Source organism: Camponotus vicinus, unplaced genomic scaffold (assembly GCF_025532165.1).
Source record: "Camponotus vicinus isolate PSW18456_S1 unplaced genomic scaffold, iyCamVici1.0 SCAF_11, whole genome shotgun sequence".
NCBI lineage: Eukaryota > Metazoa > Arthropoda > Insecta > Hymenoptera > Formicidae > Camponotus > Camponotus vicinus.
Genome location: NW_028141947.1, coordinates 4,476,285 through 4,500,978, shown reverse-complemented (window position 1 = coordinate 4,500,978; position 24,694 = coordinate 4,476,285). Strand labels below are relative to the sequence as shown.

The 24,694-nt window shown below is 30.4% G+C and overlaps 1 protein-coding gene and 1 pseudogene across 1 annotated transcript; both read left to right on the top strand.

Moving 5' to 3' along the window:
* Positions 1–841: 841 nt before the first annotated feature.
* Positions 842–4,945, top strand: LOC145961818 (uncharacterized). The gene is made up of 7 exons (XM_083082277.1): positions 842–848; positions 943–1,066; positions 1,240–1,275; positions 1,362–1,442; positions 1,577–1,663; positions 2,064–2,284; positions 4,524–4,945. Exons 1-7 carry the CDS (start codon positions 842–844, stop codon positions 4,553–4,555), a joined length of 588 nt encoding a protein of 195 aa, XP_082938403.1. The 3' UTR covers positions 4,556–4,945.
* LOC145961817 (uncharacterized) lies at positions 4,704–23,067 on the top strand (annotated as a pseudogene).
* Positions 23,068–24,694: the final 1,627 nt, after the last annotated feature.

Here is a 24,694-nt window from a genome sequence, read left to right as displayed (position 1 = left end):
AAGCTTAAAATCATTTCTTAATTTTACATAAACCGTAAAATATTTTGTAAAATATTCATTTTTCGATTATGTTGCCTTAATATTTTTATGTACAAAATAATGAGAGGAATCAATTAGTGTAAAAAAACAGTTATTTTTAAGAAAAAATATGTAATTGTTAATTGCAAATTACATATTTTTTCTTTGAAACAGGAGCGATGAGTGTGTAGGTGCGCGGCGAAGGCTTTTCCCTTCCCCAATCACCGCTTCGCCACAGTATATCCAGTAGCGCAACTCTCTCGATTTTGTGTTGTCAAAAATGGAGTGCGCATGCGCGAAATAAGCGAGTTGCCCAGTAACGCCATCTAAACTTTTGTCTCACTCACTCTTACTTATTTCGGTCTCTCTCAGACCTATTTAAATGCCTCAACACATTTAAATGCCTCTTTAAATGTCATGTGTACATTTGATGGCAGAAATTGGCGGCAATAGATTGCATCTTAGCACAATTTATTTATTGTTCTTAGTGCAGTGAATATTTACAGTGCGACAGAGTGACAGTGTGAGAGTGATAAAGTGGAAGTTGAAAATTGAAACTGAATTTTATATATACAGTGAAAGTGATCTGAGTGAAGTGATTTATCCTTAGAGAATTGTTAACCTGTATAAATATAGAGGTTTCCAATTCTCTTTGAGAAACATTTTGATCTTAGCTCTGTTTCAGATATATCATTAGAATAAAAGCGAAAAGGAATTAAAATTAATATGGAGAAAATGAGTGCAAAAAGATGGTGCGCAGTGCCAGATTGCACTCAAAGATTTGATAATATGAAGAAACATCTTTTTAGATTTTTAAAGGATCATGATAGGTTTGATACGCATTAATTAATTTTTAAATAAAACATTTTTAATTGTAAATTATGTTTTACGTCTTTTTATATTAATAAATTTCTACATATACAGGTGGTTACCATGGATACAAGCATGCGGAAGACTTGATTTGCAGTCAAAAGGACCTGCATATGCATATAATAATTGTTATTTGTGCCATTTACATTTTGAAGAGAGATGGTATAATGTTAATAAGGTCAGAGCTCGTCTGCACCCAGATGCTGTACCCACGAGATTTTTTGAACCAGATTTTAATATAAGGTATGTTTTTATATAATATTTCAGGTTATTCTGTACTTAAAGTAATCCAGGTTTTAATAGAAATACTGTGACATTTAATAATATATTTAAAAAAAAATTATTTTACAGAAATACAGTAACGGCATCTCAATCAGAAGATAATATGTAAGTAATCTTTATATAATATTACAATAAAATATATACATAAATATCATAATACAAAAATTATACATATATTAATTTTTTTACAGATATATTGCCCATACAAATAATAAAAAGGAAGAAGAAGAAGAAATTGAAATGGACAACCAACAACAACACGAAATAAATAAGTAAGAAAACTTTTAATAAATTTAACTTTAATCTGATATTAATAAGTTACTGTTACTTTATATTTTTACTGGAATCTATATTTTAAAAATAACTATTATATTATAGCTTAATCATATATATTATTTTGTTACAGAAATACGGATGACACAGTTGTACAGATAAATAACAATAAATCTGTACAAACAATAGAACAACCGATTCAAGAAGGAAACGATAACAGGTACTTAATAATAAAGTGTATATATATATATATATATATATATATATATATATATATATATATATAACATTAATGTTATAATTTCTCATTCAATATTAAAATTATCACATATATTCCTGTTAAATTGCAATTATATAGTTTACTTAAAAATTATATCGTTGATTATATTGCTGACGCTAATCAGAATATTTTAATATTATTTGTAACAGGAAAATTTCAATTAGCGTAAGTAACATAATATCAATGTAATAATTTATCAGTAAGCAATATATGTAATTACAATATAACAAGAATGTATGTAACAGTTACAACATTGAATGAGAAATTATAACACACACACGTAATATATTTATAATATTATAATACTAATATATTCTATATTTGCATTAAAATATTGCAGGAAAGTATCCAGTAATATATCTAACACATCCCACATATCATCGGACAACAGTCCACGAAAAAGGAAGTTGCGCGCAAAAATTCTAAAATTGCAAGCGCAAAATAAAACATTAAGAGAAACTATAAGAAGATTAAGAAAACAAAAAGAAGAAAAGAAGAAGAGAAAAACTACACCAATAGAAAAAGAGGGCAACGAACATACAACTTTGCGAGAATTAGGCCGTAAGTTATTACCAGCAAATTTTGCTAAATTATTATCGGCACAGATTGACGCTCAAATTAAAAGCAAACGGGGTAGAAGATACGATCCCGAATTTAAACGATTTGCGTTGTCATTATATTTTTTAAGTCCGCGGAATTATAAGGAATTAAAAAAATCAGTTACGTTGCCTTCAATTCGTTCTTTACATGCATTTACAGAAAAGTGGGAAATTTTGCCTGGAATTAATGACAAAATATTTAATGCTTTAGCAATAAAATTAAATTCATTGCCGCTTATAGAACGCCACTGCATATTATGTGGAGATGAAATGAGTTTGAAATCTCATTTATTTTATAATGTGTCGCGAGATGAAAATACCTGCAAAAAGTGTTTTAGTAATAATGGCACGTAGCATTGCAGGTAATTGGAAAGTCCCCGTTTGCTTTTGTTTTGTAGAAAATGCATGTTCAAGCAAGTTTTTGAAAGAACTTATTTTTAATATAATAATAAAATTAACAAATAATAATATTAAAGTGCATGCGTTGGTTACTGACATGGGGTCAAATTTTATACAATTATCTTGCGAGTTAGGTATTAGTTCGGATAATTCCAAATTTTTTGTCGGAAATGAAAAAGTATTTTATATATTTGATACTCCGCATTTAATAAAAGCTACACGAAATAATTTATTGAAACATAATTTTCAAGTAGGTAGCAATAAAATAGCTTCATGGACGCATATTGTACAGTTTTATAACAGAGATAATAGACAATGGATAAAAGCGGCCCCTAAATTATCTAGTTATCATATCGAACCAAATAATTTTGTAAGAATGAAAGTAAAATATGCAGTCCAAGTATTTAGCAATCATGTAGCTGCGGGTATGTGTACGCAAGTGTCTTCCGGTCTTCTTCCAAGTGAAGCAATTGGAACTATAGATGTAATTGATCATTTTGATAAATTGTTTGATATATTAAATTCATCGTCTGTAGTTAATCCAAAAGAATATGGAAAAGTTTTTGACGGAAGCGAAAAACAAATTCAATTTTTAAAAAATATGTTATATTTTATAGAAAGTATTAAAGTTATTGATAAAAATGGTTCTTCTGTAAACGTTAAATGCTTGAAATGCTGGCAGATTACGATTAAAAGTGTACAATAATTATGGGAAATATTAAAATGTTATGAGTTCTCGTATCTTCGAATACGTAGATTGAATCAAGACTGTATTGAAAATTTTTTCGGTTCTATTCGGCAGCAAGGCGGTAATTGTTTAAATCCTACGCCAATACAGTTTGTACGTGCTTTTAAAAAACTTTTTGCTTTAAAATTTTTAGAACATTCAGATTCATTAAATTGTGAACAGGATACAGATGAAATGTTAAATTTATATGAATCATCGTGTAATGAATCTACATCACTTTCTTCATCAGTAGATAAAGTTATTTTAAATATTCCCACTCATGATTATTACACAATGGATCTGCCAGAGGAAAATGCATTTAAATATGTATGCGGATTTTTGATTAAAAAATGTACAGAAATGCACTCATGCGAAACATGCACAGCTTATATAAAGGAAAAAGAAGGAATTATAGATAACACAACATTATATTGTTCTTTTCGTGTGTCTTTTCTTTACTCAAATGAAGAAAATGTTTTTGAAAATTTAAATATTCCAAGTGATAATTTTTGTGAATATATTCATAAATTGGAAGAAATCTTTGTAAAGAACTTTGAAATTAATTGTTATAAAAAAAATTTTGGGGCTTATTTATACCAACTTGCACAAGAAATATTTTTTGAACCACCATGTCCAGATTTTCCGCTTGAGTTTCTTATAAAATTGTTTTTACGCATGCGTATTTATTATACATTATCACAACATAATAAAGCATGTAAAAAAAGTTCAAGAAAGAACAGAAAACTTTTAAATATTTTACATTTATAAATGTTTTTAATAGTTTTAAATATTATATGCATGATGTTTCTGCGTTTTTTTATATATTGCGTGTTATTACTAATATATGTATTGTTTTTTATTGCGTGTGTTCTACATTTCTAATTCTTTAATGTCTTATGCGTTTAAGTTTCTTATTAATATTGTGTGTGTTGAGTGTATCTTTATTACTAATTTCTAACTTTTCTTATTAATACGTTTGCAATACATTTACTTTTATTATATATGTATTTTTTGTGTGCGTATAGTTTATACTTTAATAAAATAAGTATTAATTTTTTTTAATTTTTTTATATAGATTGCGACAATTCTCATGTCAATTTGGAATAATTAGTAAGTATACAAAGCGGTAATTACAATTAATTTTATCTCATATTTTTTATAAAAAATATTTTATATATAGATTCTTACATATGTATTTCTACTATGTATTATAATATTATTAATTATTATATGAAAAGTCTCTTTTGCTCTTCTGATGTTCTTTCTTGCTCGTACCGAAGTGGATCGAGTAGCTGAGGTATGGATAGGTAAAGAATTTGGAAGAAAAAATAGAGATATTAGGAATATATATATACATATTTATAAAAAAAAAATTTTTAAATATTTGTTCATAAATATGTAATGTAATGTAATTTTTAGAAGATCTATAGATTAAATAAGCATGTTATTTTTAGGAAAAGTACAACTTTTAATTTTATTAATAAAATTTGTAATAAATATTTTATATATGTAATATTTTTACTGTTCCACAAATTTTAAATCCTTATTCATATATCTTATATTAACATTATTACACATTATATTAACATTATTAAATAAAATATATTAATAAATATGATTTCATTTTATTTTATAAAAATATTGCATTAATTTCCTTGTCATTTTTATTATCGTGCAATTAAATTATTATTTATATATGTATATTTTGTATAATATAATATTTTATTATTTTAATACATAATTAATAATACATAATTAATACAATTAATTTTTTTATAATAATATGTATAATTAATAATTTATATTTTTTTGCCTATTGTAACATTACATTTATAACGTTACATTTATATTATATATAGCATTATTAATGATATGCTGTACAAATTTTTATTTATTTTATAACAATTTATTATTGTAACAACTATTATTTTAATAATTTATAATTCTTATTTTGTATTAGTTTTATTAAATGATATTATTCTGATGTGTGAGTAATGATTATGAGTATGATTAGAAAGAGAACAAACAGACAACAAAAAGAGTAAGTGAGAAAAAAGTTTAGATGGCGTTACTGAGCAACTCGCTTATTTCGCGCATGCGCACTCCATTTTTGACAACACTAACTTCAAAGGTGCCGACAGAGAGTTGCGCTACTGGATATACTGTGGCTTCGCCGCGCGCCGCCATTATGTTACAGCGAGATTACTTTCACCGCCACGCACTTCTAGCCACGCGCATTGGCCGATCTTTTTTAAATAATTTTTCATTAATTATTGCAAATATCGCAAAATAGTATAGGACCTTCCTTCTTAATTTGAGCCAATCTATCTTCGGGTAGATTCACACTTCGGGACTGCGAAAACGTTCCTGATATCCTGTATATATGTATATATATATATATATATATATATATATATATATATATATATATATATATATATATATATATATACACATTTTATATATGTGTGTGTGTGCGTGTGTGCGTGTGTGTGTGTACGTACGTGTACGTGTGTGTACACACACACACACACACACACACACATTATAAAAAATATATACAGGGTGTCAGTGAAATTTTCGCCCTCGAAGTAAGGACGTAGATTGGCTCAAATTAAGAAGGAAGGACTTCTACTGTTTTATGATATTCGCAATAATTAACGAAAAATTAAATAAAGAATATCAGCCAATCTGCGTGAGTAGAAGCGCGCGGCGAGGAAAGTCGTCCCATTGTAATCTTATACTAGGCGCGCGGCGAAGCGGTGGGCGGATCGCTTTCCGAGACATGATGGTGGCGTGCGATATATCGCAATACTGCGCCGAAAAATGACCAGTCCTTTTAGTGGCGAGAAAATAATGCGCTATCATTTCCACACCACATTTCCACACCTTGTGTAAGCGTACGTGTGAGCTCGACGCCTGCGCACTATGATTACACTCGCATGTCCGCTCAGCTGTAGTTGCGTGCTGCTGGCGTATGCACTCTGGCAACAGCCTGCGAGAGCTAAGACGGTTTTAGTAAAAATCTTGTGTTCGCGTAGTAAATTAACAGTGAAATTGAAGTATACTCTGCAGAAATATACGGATATGATTGTGGCATACGGGCTAGCGGGAGAAAATACTTATCGTGCGGCCGCAATTTACGTGGAATGATTTTCCGGGCGTGCACGAAAACCAAGTGGACGTACAGTTTTACGTGTTGTGCAATAATTATGTGAAACTGGGTGTCGTGCATAATATCGGGATAACCGGTCCAGCAGTGTGTCTTCGTGTACGAGATGAAGAAAGGATTCTTGAAACATTTTATGAAAATCCTGGAATTAGCGTGCGTCGTGTGGCACACGAATTTGGTTTTTCGCGATACGCGGTACATCACGCATTACGTGTAATGGATTACGCCCGTATCATTACCAACGTGTGCAACATATTTTATCGAGGGATTTTCAACCACGGATCAATTTTTGTGAAGGTACTGTCATCATCAATTTTTTACATTTACGATACATTCAGTGTACTGTTACGGCATTTTGAACAATTTTCACATTAAATTGAGAGTGGAATAGGCCATGGGGGAAACCACTATAAAAAAAGCGCACCATGCTATTTACCGCAAGGTGGTGTGGAAATGATAGCGCATCATTTTCTCGCCACTAAAAGGACGGGTCATTTTTCGGCGCGGTATTGCGATATATCGCACACCACCATCATGTCTCGGAGAGCGATCCGCCCATCGCTTCGCCGCGCGCCTAGTATAGGTTTACAGTGGGACGACTCTCGTCGCCGCGCGCTTCTACTCACGCAGATTGGCGATATTCTTTATTTAATTTTTCGTTAATTATTGCGCATATCACAAAACAGTACAAGTCCTTCCTTCTTAATTTGAGCCAATCTACCTCCTTACTTCGTGAGGGCGAAAATTTCACTGACACCCTGTATATACAGGGTGTCCCGAAACTAACGCTTGATATTTTAAAGGCAGATTCTCTGGCCAATTTAAAAACGATTTTTCCTCAGCAAAAATATCGAGGGAGATTGTTATTTTTTGCATATTCTCAATTTTTGTCATAATGATCTTTCTAACTAAGCCTTAAATTAAAATTCTATTAAAGTAAACTCTACCTAAAATTAACTAGAGAATGTGACTTTATTAATATTTTATTCCCATAAGCCTTAGTTTGCGAACAACCCTTTATTTTCAATTGTTTGTAACTCGAAAACTATTAGTGCCGCGACATTTTTGCTGAGGAAATATCGTTTTTAAATTGGCCAGAGAATCTGCCTTTAAAATATCAAGTATTAGTTTCGGGACACCCTGTATATATATAAAATATATATATATACATATACAGGGTGATTCTGAATAACTTTATGTTTTTGCAAAAACATAATCTTGACCGAATTCTAAGACGATTTTTCCTTTGGCAAAATTTCGTGCAAAGCATAGTTTTTGAATTATTAAAGGAAGTAGTTAACGTATGACGGGTCGAATACAAGAGGCAGGCAAGGGTGGCGTGATTCACCGTCAGACGCGGGCGCTCACCCGGGGCGCCTTCGGCGATCAGCTGGTCGCTATACTATGCACGGACATACATGCGAATACATACATTCTCTCTCACTCTCTCTCTCTCTCTCTCTCTCTCTCATTCGCTCACTTACCCGTGGTTTTTTTTTTTTTTTTTACGAGGGGAAAATGCATTTTATGCATACTCACCGGTCGGTCCGGTGAGTTATGTGGGACTCGAGTACCAAGTCGAATTACCAACTCGGTACTCCCTACCCACTAATAACCCCTCTCTTTTCACGAATTTCCTTTGACACACTGTCCCTCTGACTTCCCGAGATCTGTTTTCACATAACGTCAAAAAATAGTTATTATTACCTTGTTCGATGACTTTTGATGTATTGCTGTAATTGCTTGAAGGAGAAATGAATTTTCCGATAGATCGTACGTTCTCAAATTTAACGTAGATATCACGTTGCAAAAAACAAGAAATCCACACTAAATTATTAACTGAAAGTTTTTCTTCTTTCATGAACTGTATTCTTTTATAAACTTTAACGTAATCACATTTATTTGCTCACTCGATGAGACGAGAAATTTACTAATGACTCTATCACTAATCACTATTAATCACTGTCGAATAATAACTGTTGGCGATTAAAAATCACTCGATGAAAGAAACACGCGCGGACACGTTACTACACGACGCGACGACGCGACAATGCGACGGTAATTATTCGGCGACTGCAAGCAGTTTTTTGTCATGGTAGGTTGCGGTAGGTTAATGTACTACTGGCGCTATCGAACGCGATCATATGTTCGATTGAAGAATGCGGTAAACATAATAAACATTTAACATATTAATATTATTATTATCATGAATGTGTGTGATATCCATACATCGTATGATATCTATTTAAAAATTAATTAGATTAAATAAGTGTTTTTAAAATATTTATTACTTTTACTATTATCTTAAATAAATATTTAATATTAATATTTTATATGATAATAGTAAAAGTAATAAATATTTTAAAAACACTTATTTAATCTAATTAATTTTTAAATAGATATACGACGTATGGATATCACACACATTCATGATAATAATAATATTAATATGTTAAATGTTTATTATGTTTACCGCATTCTTCAATCGAACACATGATTACGTTCGATTGCGCCAGTAGTACCTTAACCTACCGCAACCTACCATGACAAAAAACTGCTTGCAGTCGCCGAGTAATTATCGTCGCATTGTCGCGTCGTCGCGTCGTGTAGTAACGTGCCCGCGCGTGTTTCTTTCATCGAGTGATTTTTAATCGCCAACAGTTATTATTCGACAGTGATTAATAGTGATTAGTGAGAGTCATTAGTAAATTTCTCGTCTCATCGAGTGAGTAAATAAATGTGATTACGTTAAAGTTTATACAAGAATACAGTTCATGAAAGGAGAAAAACTTTCAGTTAATAATTTAGTGTGGATTTCTTGTTTTTTGCAACGTGATATCTACGTTAAATTTGAGAACGTACGATCTATCGGAAAATTCATTTCTCCTTCAAGCAATTACAGCAATACATCAAAAGTCATCGAACAAGGTAATAATAACTATTTTTTGACGTTATGTGAAAACAGATCTCGGGAAGTCAGAGGGACAGTGTGTCAAAGGAAATTCGTGAAAAGAGAGGGGTTATTAGTGGGTAGGGAGTACCGAGTTGGTAATTCGACTTGGTACTCGAGTCCCACATAACTCACTGGATCGACCGGTGGGTATGCATAAAATGCATTTTCCCCTCTCTCGTAAAAAAAAAAAAAAAAAAAAAAAAAACAGGTGAGTGAGCGAATGAGCGAGAGAGGGGGGAGAGAGAGAGAGAAAGAGAGAGACAGACAGACAGACAGACAGAGAGAGAATGTATGTGTTCGCATGTGTGTATGTATGTGTATAGCGACCAGCTGATCGCAGCAGGCGCCCCGCGTAAGCACCCGCGTCTGACGGTGAATCGTGTCACCCTTGCCTGCTTCTTGTATTCGACCCGTCATACGTTAACTACTTCCTTTAATAATTCAAAAACTAAGCTTCGGACGAAATTTTGCCAAAGGAAAGATCGTCTTAGAATTCGGTCAAGATTATGTTTTTGCAAAAGCATAAAGTTATTTAGAATCACCCTGTATATATACAGGATGTCAGGAACATTTTCGCAGTCCCGAAGTGTGAAGGTGGCTCAAATTAAGAAGGAAGGTCCTATACTATTTTGCGATATTCGCAATAATTAACGAAAAATTTATTAAAAAAGATCGGCCAATGCGCGTGGCTAGAAGTGCGTGGCGGTGAAGGCAGTATCATATATATATATATATATATATATATATATATATATACGAGATAATATTTAATATAGTATTTATCGATAATTGATAGTTGCTATTCATTAATAATTAATATCTATATAATCAATTTCAGATAGGCGAATTGAATAGAATTAACGAAGAGTTCAGACGTATGAAACAAGATATTTTAAATATTCGAAGCAAGATACAAACACGTGTTTTCGAAATCGAAAGTCAAAAGGATTACTTTCAGAATTTTGTAAAATATCAATAATGTCCGTTTAATGAAAGTAATAATTATGATGCGAATATATCTATATATCTTTCTTTAAAATAGCTATTTATAATGTTTACAGTTATCAATTTATTATTTATGCTTATGTGCATTAATAATATATAATTAAATGCATTTACACGGATTCATTTTACCTTGCAAATCACTAATGTTTTTACTTTCTTATTAACATGAAGTAATGCAAAGTGTAAATTATATTCATAATTATAATATATAAATAATTATAATTAAATTATGTTATATTATAATTACATTAAGTGTAAATTATATTTATAATTATAATATATATAAATAATTATAATTAAATTATGTTATATTGTATGAATAATTGTAATTATATTAAATGAGAAAGTATCTGCAATATTTGACGTTATATTATTAATGTACTAAAAATGTATTATGTAATTTAAATTGCATTCTGATTTATTTTTTAAATTGTATTTGATTTGTTCTATATATATTTGTAACTTTATTTATTAATATTTATTAAGTAATTTTATTATCTTGAATCAAATTTATATTATAGGTATAACATAGGTACATTATTGCATATTATTAATATTTAAGTAACATCTAAAATTAAAAATTTATAGAACATATTACAATTCTATAATATTTATATATATAATAACAACTTTATATATACATATATATATAATATATATGTATAGATATATGTATATATATACATATATTATATATATATATATATATATATATATATAATATATGTAAAATAATTATATATATATATATATATATATATATATATATATATAATAAATTGTTATTATACATTTAATATGTATTATTAATATTTTAAATATATATTATTAATTGTTTGAAACTCATGATCTTTGTAAATTTCATATAATCTTTGATTTTTATAATAAATCACGTGGCACAATTTTCTTATCTACATATTTATTTTTCTATACTTCTTCTTACATATATTTAGAGAAATATAACATATATACACTCGCGCGCATTCGTGCGAATATTTACACACGCACGCGCGCATGCACGCACTAGTGCACACAAATTATTTTGCGCCTACTACTGAGTAAATAGCGTTTTTTTTAATAAAAAGTAAATTATAATCATGAATTATTTTTTTCTGTAATTTATAACAATATAGAAATTTTCAAATTTAACCCTTATCGGACGCTAGCTACCGCAGCGTATTGTTGTCACGTCAGAGGTGACTTACGACCGTTAAGGGTTAATTTACTTGATGTCATATAAAAATCACTGCTTTTGTATTAGATTGATATATTAGATTAATATATGTATATTCGTGAATCGCTAGTAGTGTGTGTGGCTATATGCTATCCGATTTCAATCCGAGTTCAATTTACGGATGTTCGTTTAAAAAACGGCGTTAATTATACATTTTTTCTCTTTTCTGAAGCATCATACAAATAATTCACAACATTTTAATTTATTTTTCATTAAGGAATATTGCGTGTCTTTAGTTCTCTTCGATTTAAGTTTAGTTCTATATCATATATCGTATAGGAGTGTCATTTATATGCTATTGACATTATAGATCCTAATTCAAATCATCCTAGATCAAAATTAAAGAGAAAAAGAGGTAGCATGTCGGCTTAAGTGATAGATTGTTAGCATGTACTGTTGTACTAAAAAGATCTGAAAAATCATGTAGAGTAATACATAAGCAATTTATAAATTACTTATCATTTGTGTATATATGTGTATGAGATGTATTATTTTTACATATTGCTTGTCTTTTTTATATTTTTTCTGTAGGATTCATTCTAAATAATTGTATGATGTAACGCACACATTAAACAAATATTTATGTTTTATTACTTAAGTATTTAAAATTATAATAATATATTTCTATAATATATTTATAATAAAATATTTTTGAAACATTATATGTATTGTCACGTCCAGCGACCCCTAGATCTAGCAGAAATTTTTCTTTTCTCACTATCTTTCATCCAATAGGCTACAAGCACAGACCAACATGAAACTAAGAGAGACACACTTATACCTATAATAATACACTTATACCTATAATAAGATGCGAATCTGAGAAAGAGAGACATATATGAATCATCTATACGAGCGAGATAGACTTATACGTAACACTTGAGAAAAACAAGGATCGATATAAGGAAGTCCTTTTAAACATACGTTTTTTTATTATACAAACTATAATATAAAAATAATGTAAAATGTGTCTAAAAAGATTAAAGAGAATCTATTTATGTAAAAATCATGATAAATAACCAATATTTTAAATAATCAATTATTGTAAATCTTTGGAAAAGTCATTTATTGTAATTTATTATAACTACTGTAATGTATGTAGGACACGACCTTGCAAGCGATGCATTCAGAGAATCAGTTAATACGTATTCCTAGAAAACTTTCTCTTGAAGACTACCCAAGGAGTTCGCAAAAAAAATCCCTTTCATAGAATAAACCAAGGAATTTGTTCTTAAAACTCTGTCATAAATGAAGCGTGGCATAGTAGATAGCGCACTAGTCTACAAAGCCAAAGGTCCCGGGTTCGATTCCCGATAGAACCGAAAAATTGTATACGCTCGCTCCTCTCTCGGAAGGCACTGGCAAACCACCGAGAAATTTTGCCAAGAGAATCTCTCTATTTTTCAGCCGTTCGGAATCGGCATTAAACTGTAGGTCCCATATACGTGTGATAATCTGGTGCGCAACACAGGTATATGAAAGAGAGAGATCACTATGTTCGGACACGAACAAAAGGACTATGAAGAAGAATTAGAAAGCAACGGAGACATCTCAATCTTCAAAGAAGAATTATAAAATGCCATGCATATGCAGAAGTATTTGAATTACAGCAAAAACTTTTGAAAAACGAAAAAAACTGGGCATTTTTGTGCAAAATTTGCAAGAAAATTATTCATGCAAGTAAAACTTCAACTTCAAATTTAAGAAAACATTAATACATTAATACATTTTTATTAAAAAATATTTTTAATAAAATTTTATTTTTTTAATAATTATTTTTGGTACTTATGGGTTATTATATTCTTATCAAATTCAGTTGTTTATATAATTGTTATTCTTAAAAAAGTAGTCTCAAAAAGTAAATATGAATTGAAAATTATAATGAATAATAATAAATAATAAATAATAAGCAAATAATAATCTGTTTAATGTTGATTTCGTAAAGACTTGTATACTCAAATCTTTCTTTTATTTAAATTAATGAATCGAAACTGTACAAATTATATACAATATAAATATGGATATAGTCCATAAATTTCTTATGTTAAAATAAAATTAAAAGAATAATTTATTTCATAAAAAATTTTTACATAAAAATTAATATTAAATAAATAGTTAAATAAATAAATATTAAATAAAATATAATATTGTAACGACACCACAGTGCCGTACTAATTAAACGGCCGGGCCGACCAACCGTCCGGGCACTTTCGGCGCCTTTGGGCGCTCCCCAAGCGTTTCCGCCAGTGGGCGATCCCACTCCGCCCCACTTCGCTGCCACGGAGCGCGAGTGGGGATCCCGGCGAGCGGTATATAAGTCGGCCGGAGCGATGCTTCGCTACCTTTTCCCAGCCGGCGTCTGACTGACTCCTAGCCTCCAGGTACAACCGAGGACCTCCTGAATCGCTTCCCAGTGAGCAATCTTGACCGTTCCTGTCGACGGAGACGGGCGCAACCTCTCCGCAACCAGGTTATCACCGGCGTTCGACGCTCCCGACCGTTCTTGCCGACGGAGACGGGCGCAACCTCTCCGCAGCCAGGTTATCACCGGCGTTCGACCGACGGAGACGGGCACAACCTCTCCGCTGCCAGGGCATCACCGGCATGCGATAGCATTAAGCCTTAGCTAGTAGATCCGCGTGCATCATCTTAGTTAGTTTGTAAGATATTCTGTTAAGCTAAGTCTTAGTTATAAGTTCTACTCATTTGTTAACAAGTTTTGAATAAACGCTGATTAAACCACAATACAGGTTTCGCAAGTTTGGCTCTCCCTCCTACTCCCGGATCCTGGGAACCGGCGAGCCAGTCCGTGGCGTTCGGGACAGGCGAATCGTTACAATATTATTATAAATTATAATAAAATTAAATAATTATAAAATTATATTTTTAATTTTTAATTTTGAACTTTTTATTTTTTCAAATTTTAATTTTAAACTTTTAAGAAACAATACATAATTATATGACATTCAACCTTGAAAAAAAATGTACAAAAAAGTAGGTATCAAAAGTATGACAGCTTGATTACATTTACGGTTTTTTCAATTTAGAAATTGTCTAAATTATAATTTGTTTTATTTTTTTAAATTTATAGACTGAGAAAAATATGCAAAATTCTCTTTTTTAATGGAAACAAATGTTAACACAATATTAGCTTTACAAATTTTAACTTTTCTTATGAGATTTTTCGTAAATGCTTTTTACTTTTCAAAGAAATTTCTATTATGTTATTATTTCTGTACTTATTATGAAATTATTTTATATACATGTTTCAAATATCAAGACTATTATATTGATATGTTATTTCTATCTTTCTCTCCTTTTCTCTTTCTTTTTCCTTTTGTTGTGTATATATATAAAATTAATAGATAAAATAAAATTAATAGGCAAAACGTTCACATCTATTGGAAAACATAGATAAGGCAAAACTGAAATTATCAAATAAACGTCCAAGTGAAGATCCTCAGAATAATATTACAAACAAATGTCAAATATTGGAGAGATGGGACTCGGGGAGCACAGCAGTTACTCAAAAAACATTAGATAAAGCGATACTACGCTTTATTATTGAAGATATTCAACCTCTTTCCATTGTAGACAGTCCAGCATTCATTAATTTGCTTAGAATTGGACTTCCTTTACATATTCGTATAAGATTCTTTACATAAGATCCTTTACATATGTGTAGAAAAACATTAAGAGACAAAGTTTGTGAAACATACCATAAAATGAAAGCTACTCTGGAAAAAAAATTGACAGAAATTGAACTAATTGCGACAACAGCAGATTTGTGGAGCAAAGCAAAAAGGTTAGTAATATTATTTTATATTTTTATATTTTATCTCTATATATAAAAATGAATGTTTGTGTCTTATAGGAAGCCACAGTTTAGCTCTAATCATATAGGTTGCTTCGGATGAAATGATCTATGAACTCCTGGGAAGGTTTTAGTCAACATTCCGTAATGATACGTGAAGCAGTGTTCCGTTACGATGCGTTTTTATCATTTTTTGAATGAGATTGCATACTTTCGGGATTGTATATCCAAGAGCACTTCAATAAAAAAAAATGAGCACAGAATTGTTATAACGAGTTCTCTTTAAATTCGATTTTTGTAGGCGTAGCAGCGCGCGCAGGGTACAGCTAGTATTTTATATTTTTATATTTTCGTTGAATTGTATTTTTATATTTTATAAATTAAAATCTAAATTTGTGCAGGAGTTATTTAGGAATTACTATTCATTGGGTGAATCCTGTAACTTTCGAAAGAGAGTCGGCTGCATTGGCTTGCCATAGGATAAAAGGCAAACATACATACGATGTTTTAGCTCGAGCAATTAATTCAGTCTTCCCCGAATATCATATCCAAAATAAAGTGTGTTTTAACCGACAATGTGTGCAATTACCGACAATGGAACCAATTTTGTTAAAGCTTTTCGGTAAGAGTTTGTTTTAAGAAAAATATATTTAGTATATTATTTAAATTTTTTTACATGTGCAAACGAATACAGTATTTTTTCGCTCACATACATTTCTTTTCATCATGTAATACAAATAATTATATAATAATAATTATCTGTGCAAATGATATACAATATAAATATGGATATAATAATTTGTATTATATATATATATATATATATATATATATATATATATATATATATGACTCATTCCACGTCAACCGGAACAGTCCTGTAGCCAAAATTTGCTTTGCTCGACAAGAGTGTGTGAAGTCTCAAAAAATTCGTATTGATGTATACTTTCAAAAACAACGTGGCCTTTTGAAAAATCCAACATGGCTAATTCAATATGGCGCCTGGAAGTTGTGGATGAGATGGAATACTGAATAAAATCATCAACAATAATTTCAAAAGCCCTTTAATTCATCTCTAAAATATTTATAGTACTGTTTTGGGGGTCGTTGATTACGAATCTGACGTTAGAATTTCAAAATTCAAAATGGCGGACACAATATAGCGGTCATCCACCAGGCCAAACACGTCTTATAGCCGGAAAACGGTTGCAATTGATTTTAGAGTATCGGTAAGAGGGTATTTGTAGTTGCTTATTGCAAATCTGACATCAGAATTTCGGAATATAAAATTACGGACCGAATATGGCGGCCATCTATCTGGTCTGACCTATGTCTAAAATTTACATAGCGTAAATATTTACTTTTCTAACAGTGTGTTCGGAATAGTTAGAAGACATTAACATCGGATGCTGTGAATTGTTTCTTCTGCAGTTATTTTTAGACTACTTTAAGTACATTTAAATAGAGTTTGTACTTTTTCTCTATTCATTTTTTTCGGTTTATTTGGGAGCATTTACATTAGATGAGTTTTTGTTTTTCCAGCTGCGTTTTTCGGGATAGTTGGAGGTCGTTCACATTGGGTGCTGTAATTGCTTTTTTAACGGTCCTCTGTGGGATAGTTGACGAACATTTACATTGATTGGGTGAATTATTCCTTTTTCTGTCATTTCCGAGATAGTGAAAGTGCATATGCATTGGGTAGGTAATCATTGCATAAGCACATTACGTGATATTTGGAGAATACTAATGCAGTCAGAAAGTTCAAACAGTAAGCTACGTATAGATAGATGCGTCAATCCATTTGGCATTGATGGACATAAGGGACGAGATTTGCGAAATCCGTCAAAATCAATGCTAGAAAAGTTTCCGAACTTGAACACGCATTCAAAAATATGTAAGCAATGTCGTATTAAATTTTATAAATGTAATAAGTCATCTATGAATGCTAGTCAAGATAGGACAATCGAGACCATTTCTGAAGAAAATGTTATGTCGGATGAAGATTTAGATGTTTCTCCACCGAAAAAATCACATCTTTCTAGGGAATGCCAATTAGAAGAATTATTACGCGGACTAAAAAATAAATATAATAGCTTAGCTGTTAATGATCCTCTCCGTGTGAGTATTCTTATAATAGCTCCTGATTGTTGGTCTCTTCGCGAGATTGCCAATGAATTTGGCACTTCCATACGAATGGCTAAAAAAGCGAGAGACTTAAAAAAAGCCAAAGGTATTTTAACATCGCCTGTTTCTAAATTAGGAAAAAAATTACCATCTTGTACAGTCGACAAGGTAATAAAGTTTTACGAAAATGATATAAACAGCCGAATAATGCCAAGTACAAAAGATGTTGTTAATATTGTAGTGGATGAAGAGAAGAAGAAAGTGCAAAAACGCTTACTACTTAGTGATATAAGCTATTTACATTCACAATTTAAGAAAATTAATCCGGAATGTTCAATAAGTTTGAGTAAGTTTGCAGAACTTAGACCAAAATAGTGTGTGCTTGCTGGAGCAAAGGGGACACATAGCGTGTGTGTATGCACAATTCATGAAAATTTCAAGGCAATGCTAGATGCTTGTAATTTGCAAAGACTCACTGATAATTCAGAATATCCAATAAAAAGTTACAAAGATTGCTTTCAATTTGTAATATGTGAAGACTCACGTGCTGAGTGCTACTTCCGTCAGTGCAAAAATTGTCCGGATTTCAAACGCTTTTCATCTTTTGTTACCGATATTTTTGAGAATAATAATATTGAAGAAATAATTTATAGTACATGGCAATCAACTGATCGATGTACATTGAAAAAAGAATGTCTTGACGTTGAAAATTTCGTAGATAAGCTTTGTGAACATTTGGAAAAATTGTTACCTCATCATTATATTGCTAATAATCAGGCAACTTACATTTCAGAGCGAAAAGATAACTTAAAAAAAGATGAAGTGTTAGTTCACTGTGACTTAAACACCAAAGTTTTATAGTACTATCAGATTCTACTGCACATGATACTGCTGCTGTTTACGTTCTACAACAGTTATTGATACCTGAAATAAAAAATATAGTTCCAAAAGTAAAGAAAATTATTTATGTGACTGACGGTGCCAAGCAGCATTATAAGAATCGCTTTCAAATATGCAATTTGATACATCACAAAGAAGATTTCGGTATTAGTGCAGAATAGCATATGCATGCAACAGCTCACGGCAAAGGGGCTTGTGATGGTCTAGGTGCGACTTTTAAACGTGAAGCTACAGGCGCGAGTCTGCAAGCAAAAGCCACTGAAGCACTGTTATCATCGCAAGATCTTTTCATGTGGGCTAAAAAAAATTTAACACCATGAAAATAATGTATTACAGCGCAGTACTTCATGAAAAAACTAAAAGGCATCTTAATAAAAGATTTTCGAATGCTTCTCCTGTTAAAAATATTCAAAATGGACACGCCTTCATTGTGGAGGTAATAAAACTTTGAAAGTTATGAGATACTCAGGAGCTAAAACAGTTTTAAGTACTATGCAATACTAATTAAAAAATATTTAAGTCTATAAAATGTAAGATATGTATTCTAATATTGAAAGAAAAGTTTTTAATTTGAATAAGAACAAATAAAAAAATAGAAAAAATAGAAAACAATAGAAAAAATTGTACATGAAGACAGTCTCAACCCTGTTTAACGCAGAGAGCTTCTTTTAAATTCAAAGAACTATGATTAGATGGTCTTAATTGCTAATAATACTCATTGAGCACTTTATAATTAAGCTATTGCATACACTACATGATTATACATAATGAATATAGCTCCCGAAATGAAATTCATATTTTAATAGTTCAGTTAATCCTAAGAGACTTCAAAAAAAAGTTCAAAGCAGAAATTTACAAAAATTATAAATGTTTTGCTATCATGAGATTAATCATGCACATCTGTTATATGGACACCATACTGGATTAGCCATTTTAGATTCTGAAATCTTGATATCAGATTTGTATTCAGCGACCAAGAAAACCCCCTTATCGATACTCTGAAATCAATTGCAACTGTTTTCCGGCTATAAGACGTTTGGTCTGGTGGATGACCGCCATATTGTGCCCGCCATTTTGAATTTTGAATTTCTAACGTCAGATTCGTAGTCAGCGACCACGAAAACCCCCTTACTGATACTCTAAAATCAATTGCAACCGTTTTTCGGCTATAAGACGTGTTTGGCCTGGTGGATGACCGCTATATTGTGTCCGCCATTTTGAATTTTGAAATTCTAACGTCAGATTCGTAATCAGCGACCCCCAAAACAGTACTATAAACATTTTAGAGATGAATTAAAGGGCTTTTGAAATTATTGTTGATGATTTTATTCAGTATTCCATCTCATCCACAACTTCCAGGCGCCATATTGAATCAGCCATGTTGGATTTTTCAAAAGGCCACGTTGCTTTTGAAAGTATACATCAATACGAATTTTTTGAGACCTCACACACTCTTTTCGAGCAAAGCAAATTTTGGCTACAGGACTGTTCCGGTTTATGTGGAATGAGTCATATATATATATAATATAAATAATATTTTTTAGGAATTTTGAAAAAGATGAAAATGAAACATCTAATGCTGTAGAATTTCACGATATAAATAATCTCTTAATTACAAACGATATAGAAGACACGGATGCAGAAAATTCGCTTACCCTTCCGCCACATCATAGATGTGCGAGTCACACTTTAAACCTAGTCGCGGTAAAAGATTCCGAGAAAGCTATAGATAGTGATATTTTGTACAAAAAACTATATAGATTGACATTTGCCAAATTAACCAAATTATGGAATAAGCATAATCAATCTACACAAATATCTGACAAAATAAAGAAAACTTGTGGCGTCTATTTGAAAACTCCCGTTATTACCAGGTAAAAGATTTCTTGTATTAGGTAGTAAATATGAAATTTATTTGATCTTAGATTTCATAATGATAGCATAACGATTTTAGTATCTAGAAAGTATATTTGTAATATTTATATACAAGTCACTTGGTGACTTATATATAAATATCTCAGATATTATTCTCTCGACATAATAATAAAAAGCATTGACAACTGTCAGCAATCCTATAATCAAATAAGTTGCATATTTATTATTTTTCAATATTAATCACGTTAATCAAAATATTCACTTTCATTTCTCATTATATTTTCATTCAACTCTGTATATAAGTATATATATAATAAGTATTTTTTTTATAAATAATTTATTAAATAGTTATTAAATAATTTTATTAAGTAATAATTTTCTATATTTTTTTCATCTTTTTCTATTTTGATAGATGGAACTCTACTTATCATTCTGTATTGCAATTAGTAACTCTTTTAAAAAATGATTCCGAAAAAAATTAATCAATGCCTCGATTATTGTAATTTGCAAAGACTGACAGAAAATGAAATTAAATTCCTAGAAGAATACTGTCAGGCATACCTCTAAATAAATTACAATATGTATTAATATGTAATTGTAATATATATATATGTAGAGGTCGTAATATGTATATGTTTAATAAAATGTATCGTTTCCTTATTTTGTTTGATTATTGTAATTTGCAAAGACTGACAGAAAATGAAATTAAATTCCTAGAAGAATACTGTCAGGCATACCTCTAAATAAATTACAATATGTATTAATATGTAATTGTAATATATATATATATATATATATATATGTAGAGGTCGTAATATGTATATGTTTAATAAAATGTATCTTTTCCTTATTTTGTTTGATTTAGGTAATGAAACCTTTAGCGCAAGCCTTAGATATATTGCAAAGCGAGACAGGAATGTACATGGGATACTTATTACCGGTCTTGAAAACTTTAAAAGAAAAATTAGAAAAATTCAATAAAAATGGATTTACATATTGCCAATCACTAATCGCAGCTATACAACAAGGTTTAAATAAAAGGTAATTTGCTAAAATTAATTTGTTATTTTTTAAATAAAGAATATTTATTCATTGATTCTGAACATATATAATTCTAGATTTTCCGCATTATTTGAAAAAGAAGAGCTTATTATTGCAAGTTGTTTGCATCCTAAATTCAAATTAAATTGGATAAATGGAGAAGAAAGGAAACTCGCTAAAAATTATTTAGAAGATTTATTAGGAATCCGTTCTACTGAGAGTTCCCCTAATCTTAGTGAGAAACTCGACGATCGCGATGACTTCTTTGCTTTTGATCAGCAAGTAAAAAAAGTTGAATCCACACAAGAAGAATTGTATCGATTTTTAAAATCGGATAACTGCAATATTAATATATATATAAATATATATATATATATATATATATATATATATATATATATATATATATATACAGGGTGAGCCATTTTAATTAACGCACGCAATTATTTCGGAAACAAAGCATTTCAGAGAAAAATGTTTCAGACAAAAGTTTTATGGTTTCGAGGGGGCCATAAGATGGTATCATTGGTTTGACCTTGAAGAGTTATTTGAAGGTCACATGAAGGTCACCTTCAATTTCTTAAATGGAACCTACTATTTGTCATTGCATATTCTTGTAGCTTATCTCGAGAGCTTTCCAAAACACTATAATTAAGTACCTTTTCGTTAAGTACTTTTTGAGTTATGAGGCTTGAAATAATTTCTTAATTTTACGTAAACCGTAAAATATCTTGTAAAATATTCATTTTTCGATTATCTTACCTTAATACTTTTACGTACAAAATAATGAGAGGAATCAACTGGTGTAAAGAAAACACATAGTTGTTTTGAAGAAAAAATATATAATTTGCAATTAACAATTCCATATTTTTTCTTAAAAACAACTATGTGTTTTCTTTACACCAATTGATTCTTCTCATTATTTTGTACATAAAAATATTAAGATAAGATAATCGAAAAATGAATATTTTACAAGATATTTTACGGTTTATGTAAAATTAAGAAATTATTTCAAGCCTCATAACTCAAAAAGTACTTAAAGAAAAGGTACTTAATTATAGTGTTTTGGAAAGCTCTCGAGATAAGCTACAAGAATATGCAATGACAAATAGTAGGTTCCATTTAAGAAATTGAAGGTGACCTTCATGTGACCTTCAAATAACTCTTCAAGGTCAAACCAATGATACCATCTTATGGCCCCCTCGAAACCATAAAACTTTTATAGTACTTTGTCTGAAACATTTTTCTCTAAAATGCTTTGTTTCCGAAATAATTGCGTGCGTTAATTAAAATGGCTCACCCTGTATATATATATATGTTAAATGATTACACTGCAATTAAAAACCTTTTTATTAAATATAATACGGCACTTCCGAGTAGTGCATCCATTGAACGAATATTTAGTGTTGGTGGTTCCGTAATAACACCACAAAGAGGACATCTTCACGATGTCATAATTGAATACCAAATCCTTTTGAAAATAAATAAAAATTTTTATTAATCAAAATTTTAAACATTAAATCATTTAACATACTAATACTTAGTATTTCATGTATTAATCATCATGATATGTTTCTTATTATTTCATGTATCTTATAAATATTAAGAAAAAATATAGTAATAAATATTATTCGATGTATATATACATATATATATATAATAAAAAATATAGTAAAAATATAGTAAAAAAGTAAAGATTTATTATATATATCTACACATATTGTGTTTACCTTAAAATAATAATATTATAAGAGCGAGATGCAATAAAATTATATTTTTTTATAAATTTTTTTTACGTTAAATAAAAGTTTTTGTTTATATTTAGCTATTTTTGAATTAAAATAAAATGTACTTTTCTTCCTTTAAAGTGAATGTCATTCTAAAATTCTCTATAATTTACAAGAATTAAATTAATACCTTATAAGATTGTCATTAAATTTTTATTACTGCGTGCAGATTATTTTTATATTCATTGGATATTTTTATTTTCATTGGAAAAAAGTAACTGCAAAGTAACGACTCGTTACTTTTTGAGTAACTGTAACTGTAACGCGTTACTTTTCAGAATTAGTAACTTGTAACTGTAACTAGTTACATTTTTTAGTAAAAAAACTGTAATTGTAACTAAATACTTTTATAAAGTAACTTTCCCAACTCTGATATATATATATATATTCATATACGGGGTGTTCTAAAAAGGTATGTCAAAAATTTAAGGAGATATTCCTCACACCTGAAGGATAAAAAAAGTTATATGGACATAGGTGCGGAAATGCTTATTTCAGGAGTTATGTTGAAAATACTATTAGCTGTATTACTTATACAAGGAAAAATTTAGGATTAATTATTGTAGACGACAATCGTTTAATTAGGCTTATTTACATTTGGTTTTAATGTGACCTTGAGTATGTTACAATAAATGTTGAAAATGTTCACCATTTTCCTGAATACAAGCAGTGACACGTCGACGCATCGATTCACGGATACGTTAAAAAATGCCACCAGTGCGTGATATTCAAGATCTTCGTGACCCTATCACTGCAGGTTGCGAGACAATCCGCTGTACGTCAGGCATTTTTGAACGTGTCCGTGAATCGATGCGTCGACGTGTCACTGCTTGTATTTAGGAAAATGATGAACAATTTCAACATTTATTGTAACATACTCAAGGTCACATTAAAACCAAATGTAAATAAGCTTAATTAAACGATTGTCGTCTACAATAATTAATCCTAAATTTTTCCTTGTGTAAGTAATACAGCTAACAGTATTTTCAACATAACTCCTGAAATAAGCATTTCCGCACCTATGTCCATACAGCATTTTTTCATCCTTCAGGTGTGAGGAATATCTCCTTAAATTTTTGACATACCTTTTCAGAACACCCTGTATATCATTTATACAGGGTGTCCCACTTAACTTGAGACATCGAAGCAACTCGAAACCATGTCGGTGAGAATGTTTTAAACAAAAGTTATATGGTTTTAAGGGGGCCATAAGATGGTGTCATTGGTTTTACCTTGAAAAGTTATTTGAAGGTCACGTGAAGGTCCTCCAACTTTTTAAATGGGACACCCTATATACTCTTGCATATTCTTATAGCTTCCCTCGAGAGCTTTCCAAAACAC

Excerpts from the sequence above, each read along its gene's own strand:
- LOC145961818 (XM_083082277.1), top strand. Across the intron at positions 1,276-1,361 it reads TCTCAATCAGAAGATAATAT|ATATATTGCCCATACAAATA; the intron begins GTAAGTAATCTT and ends ATTTTTTTACAG. Across the intron at positions 1,664-2,063 it reads CAAGAAGGAAACGATAACAG|GAAAGTATCCAGTAATATAT; the intron begins GTACTTAATAAT and ends AAAATATTGCAG.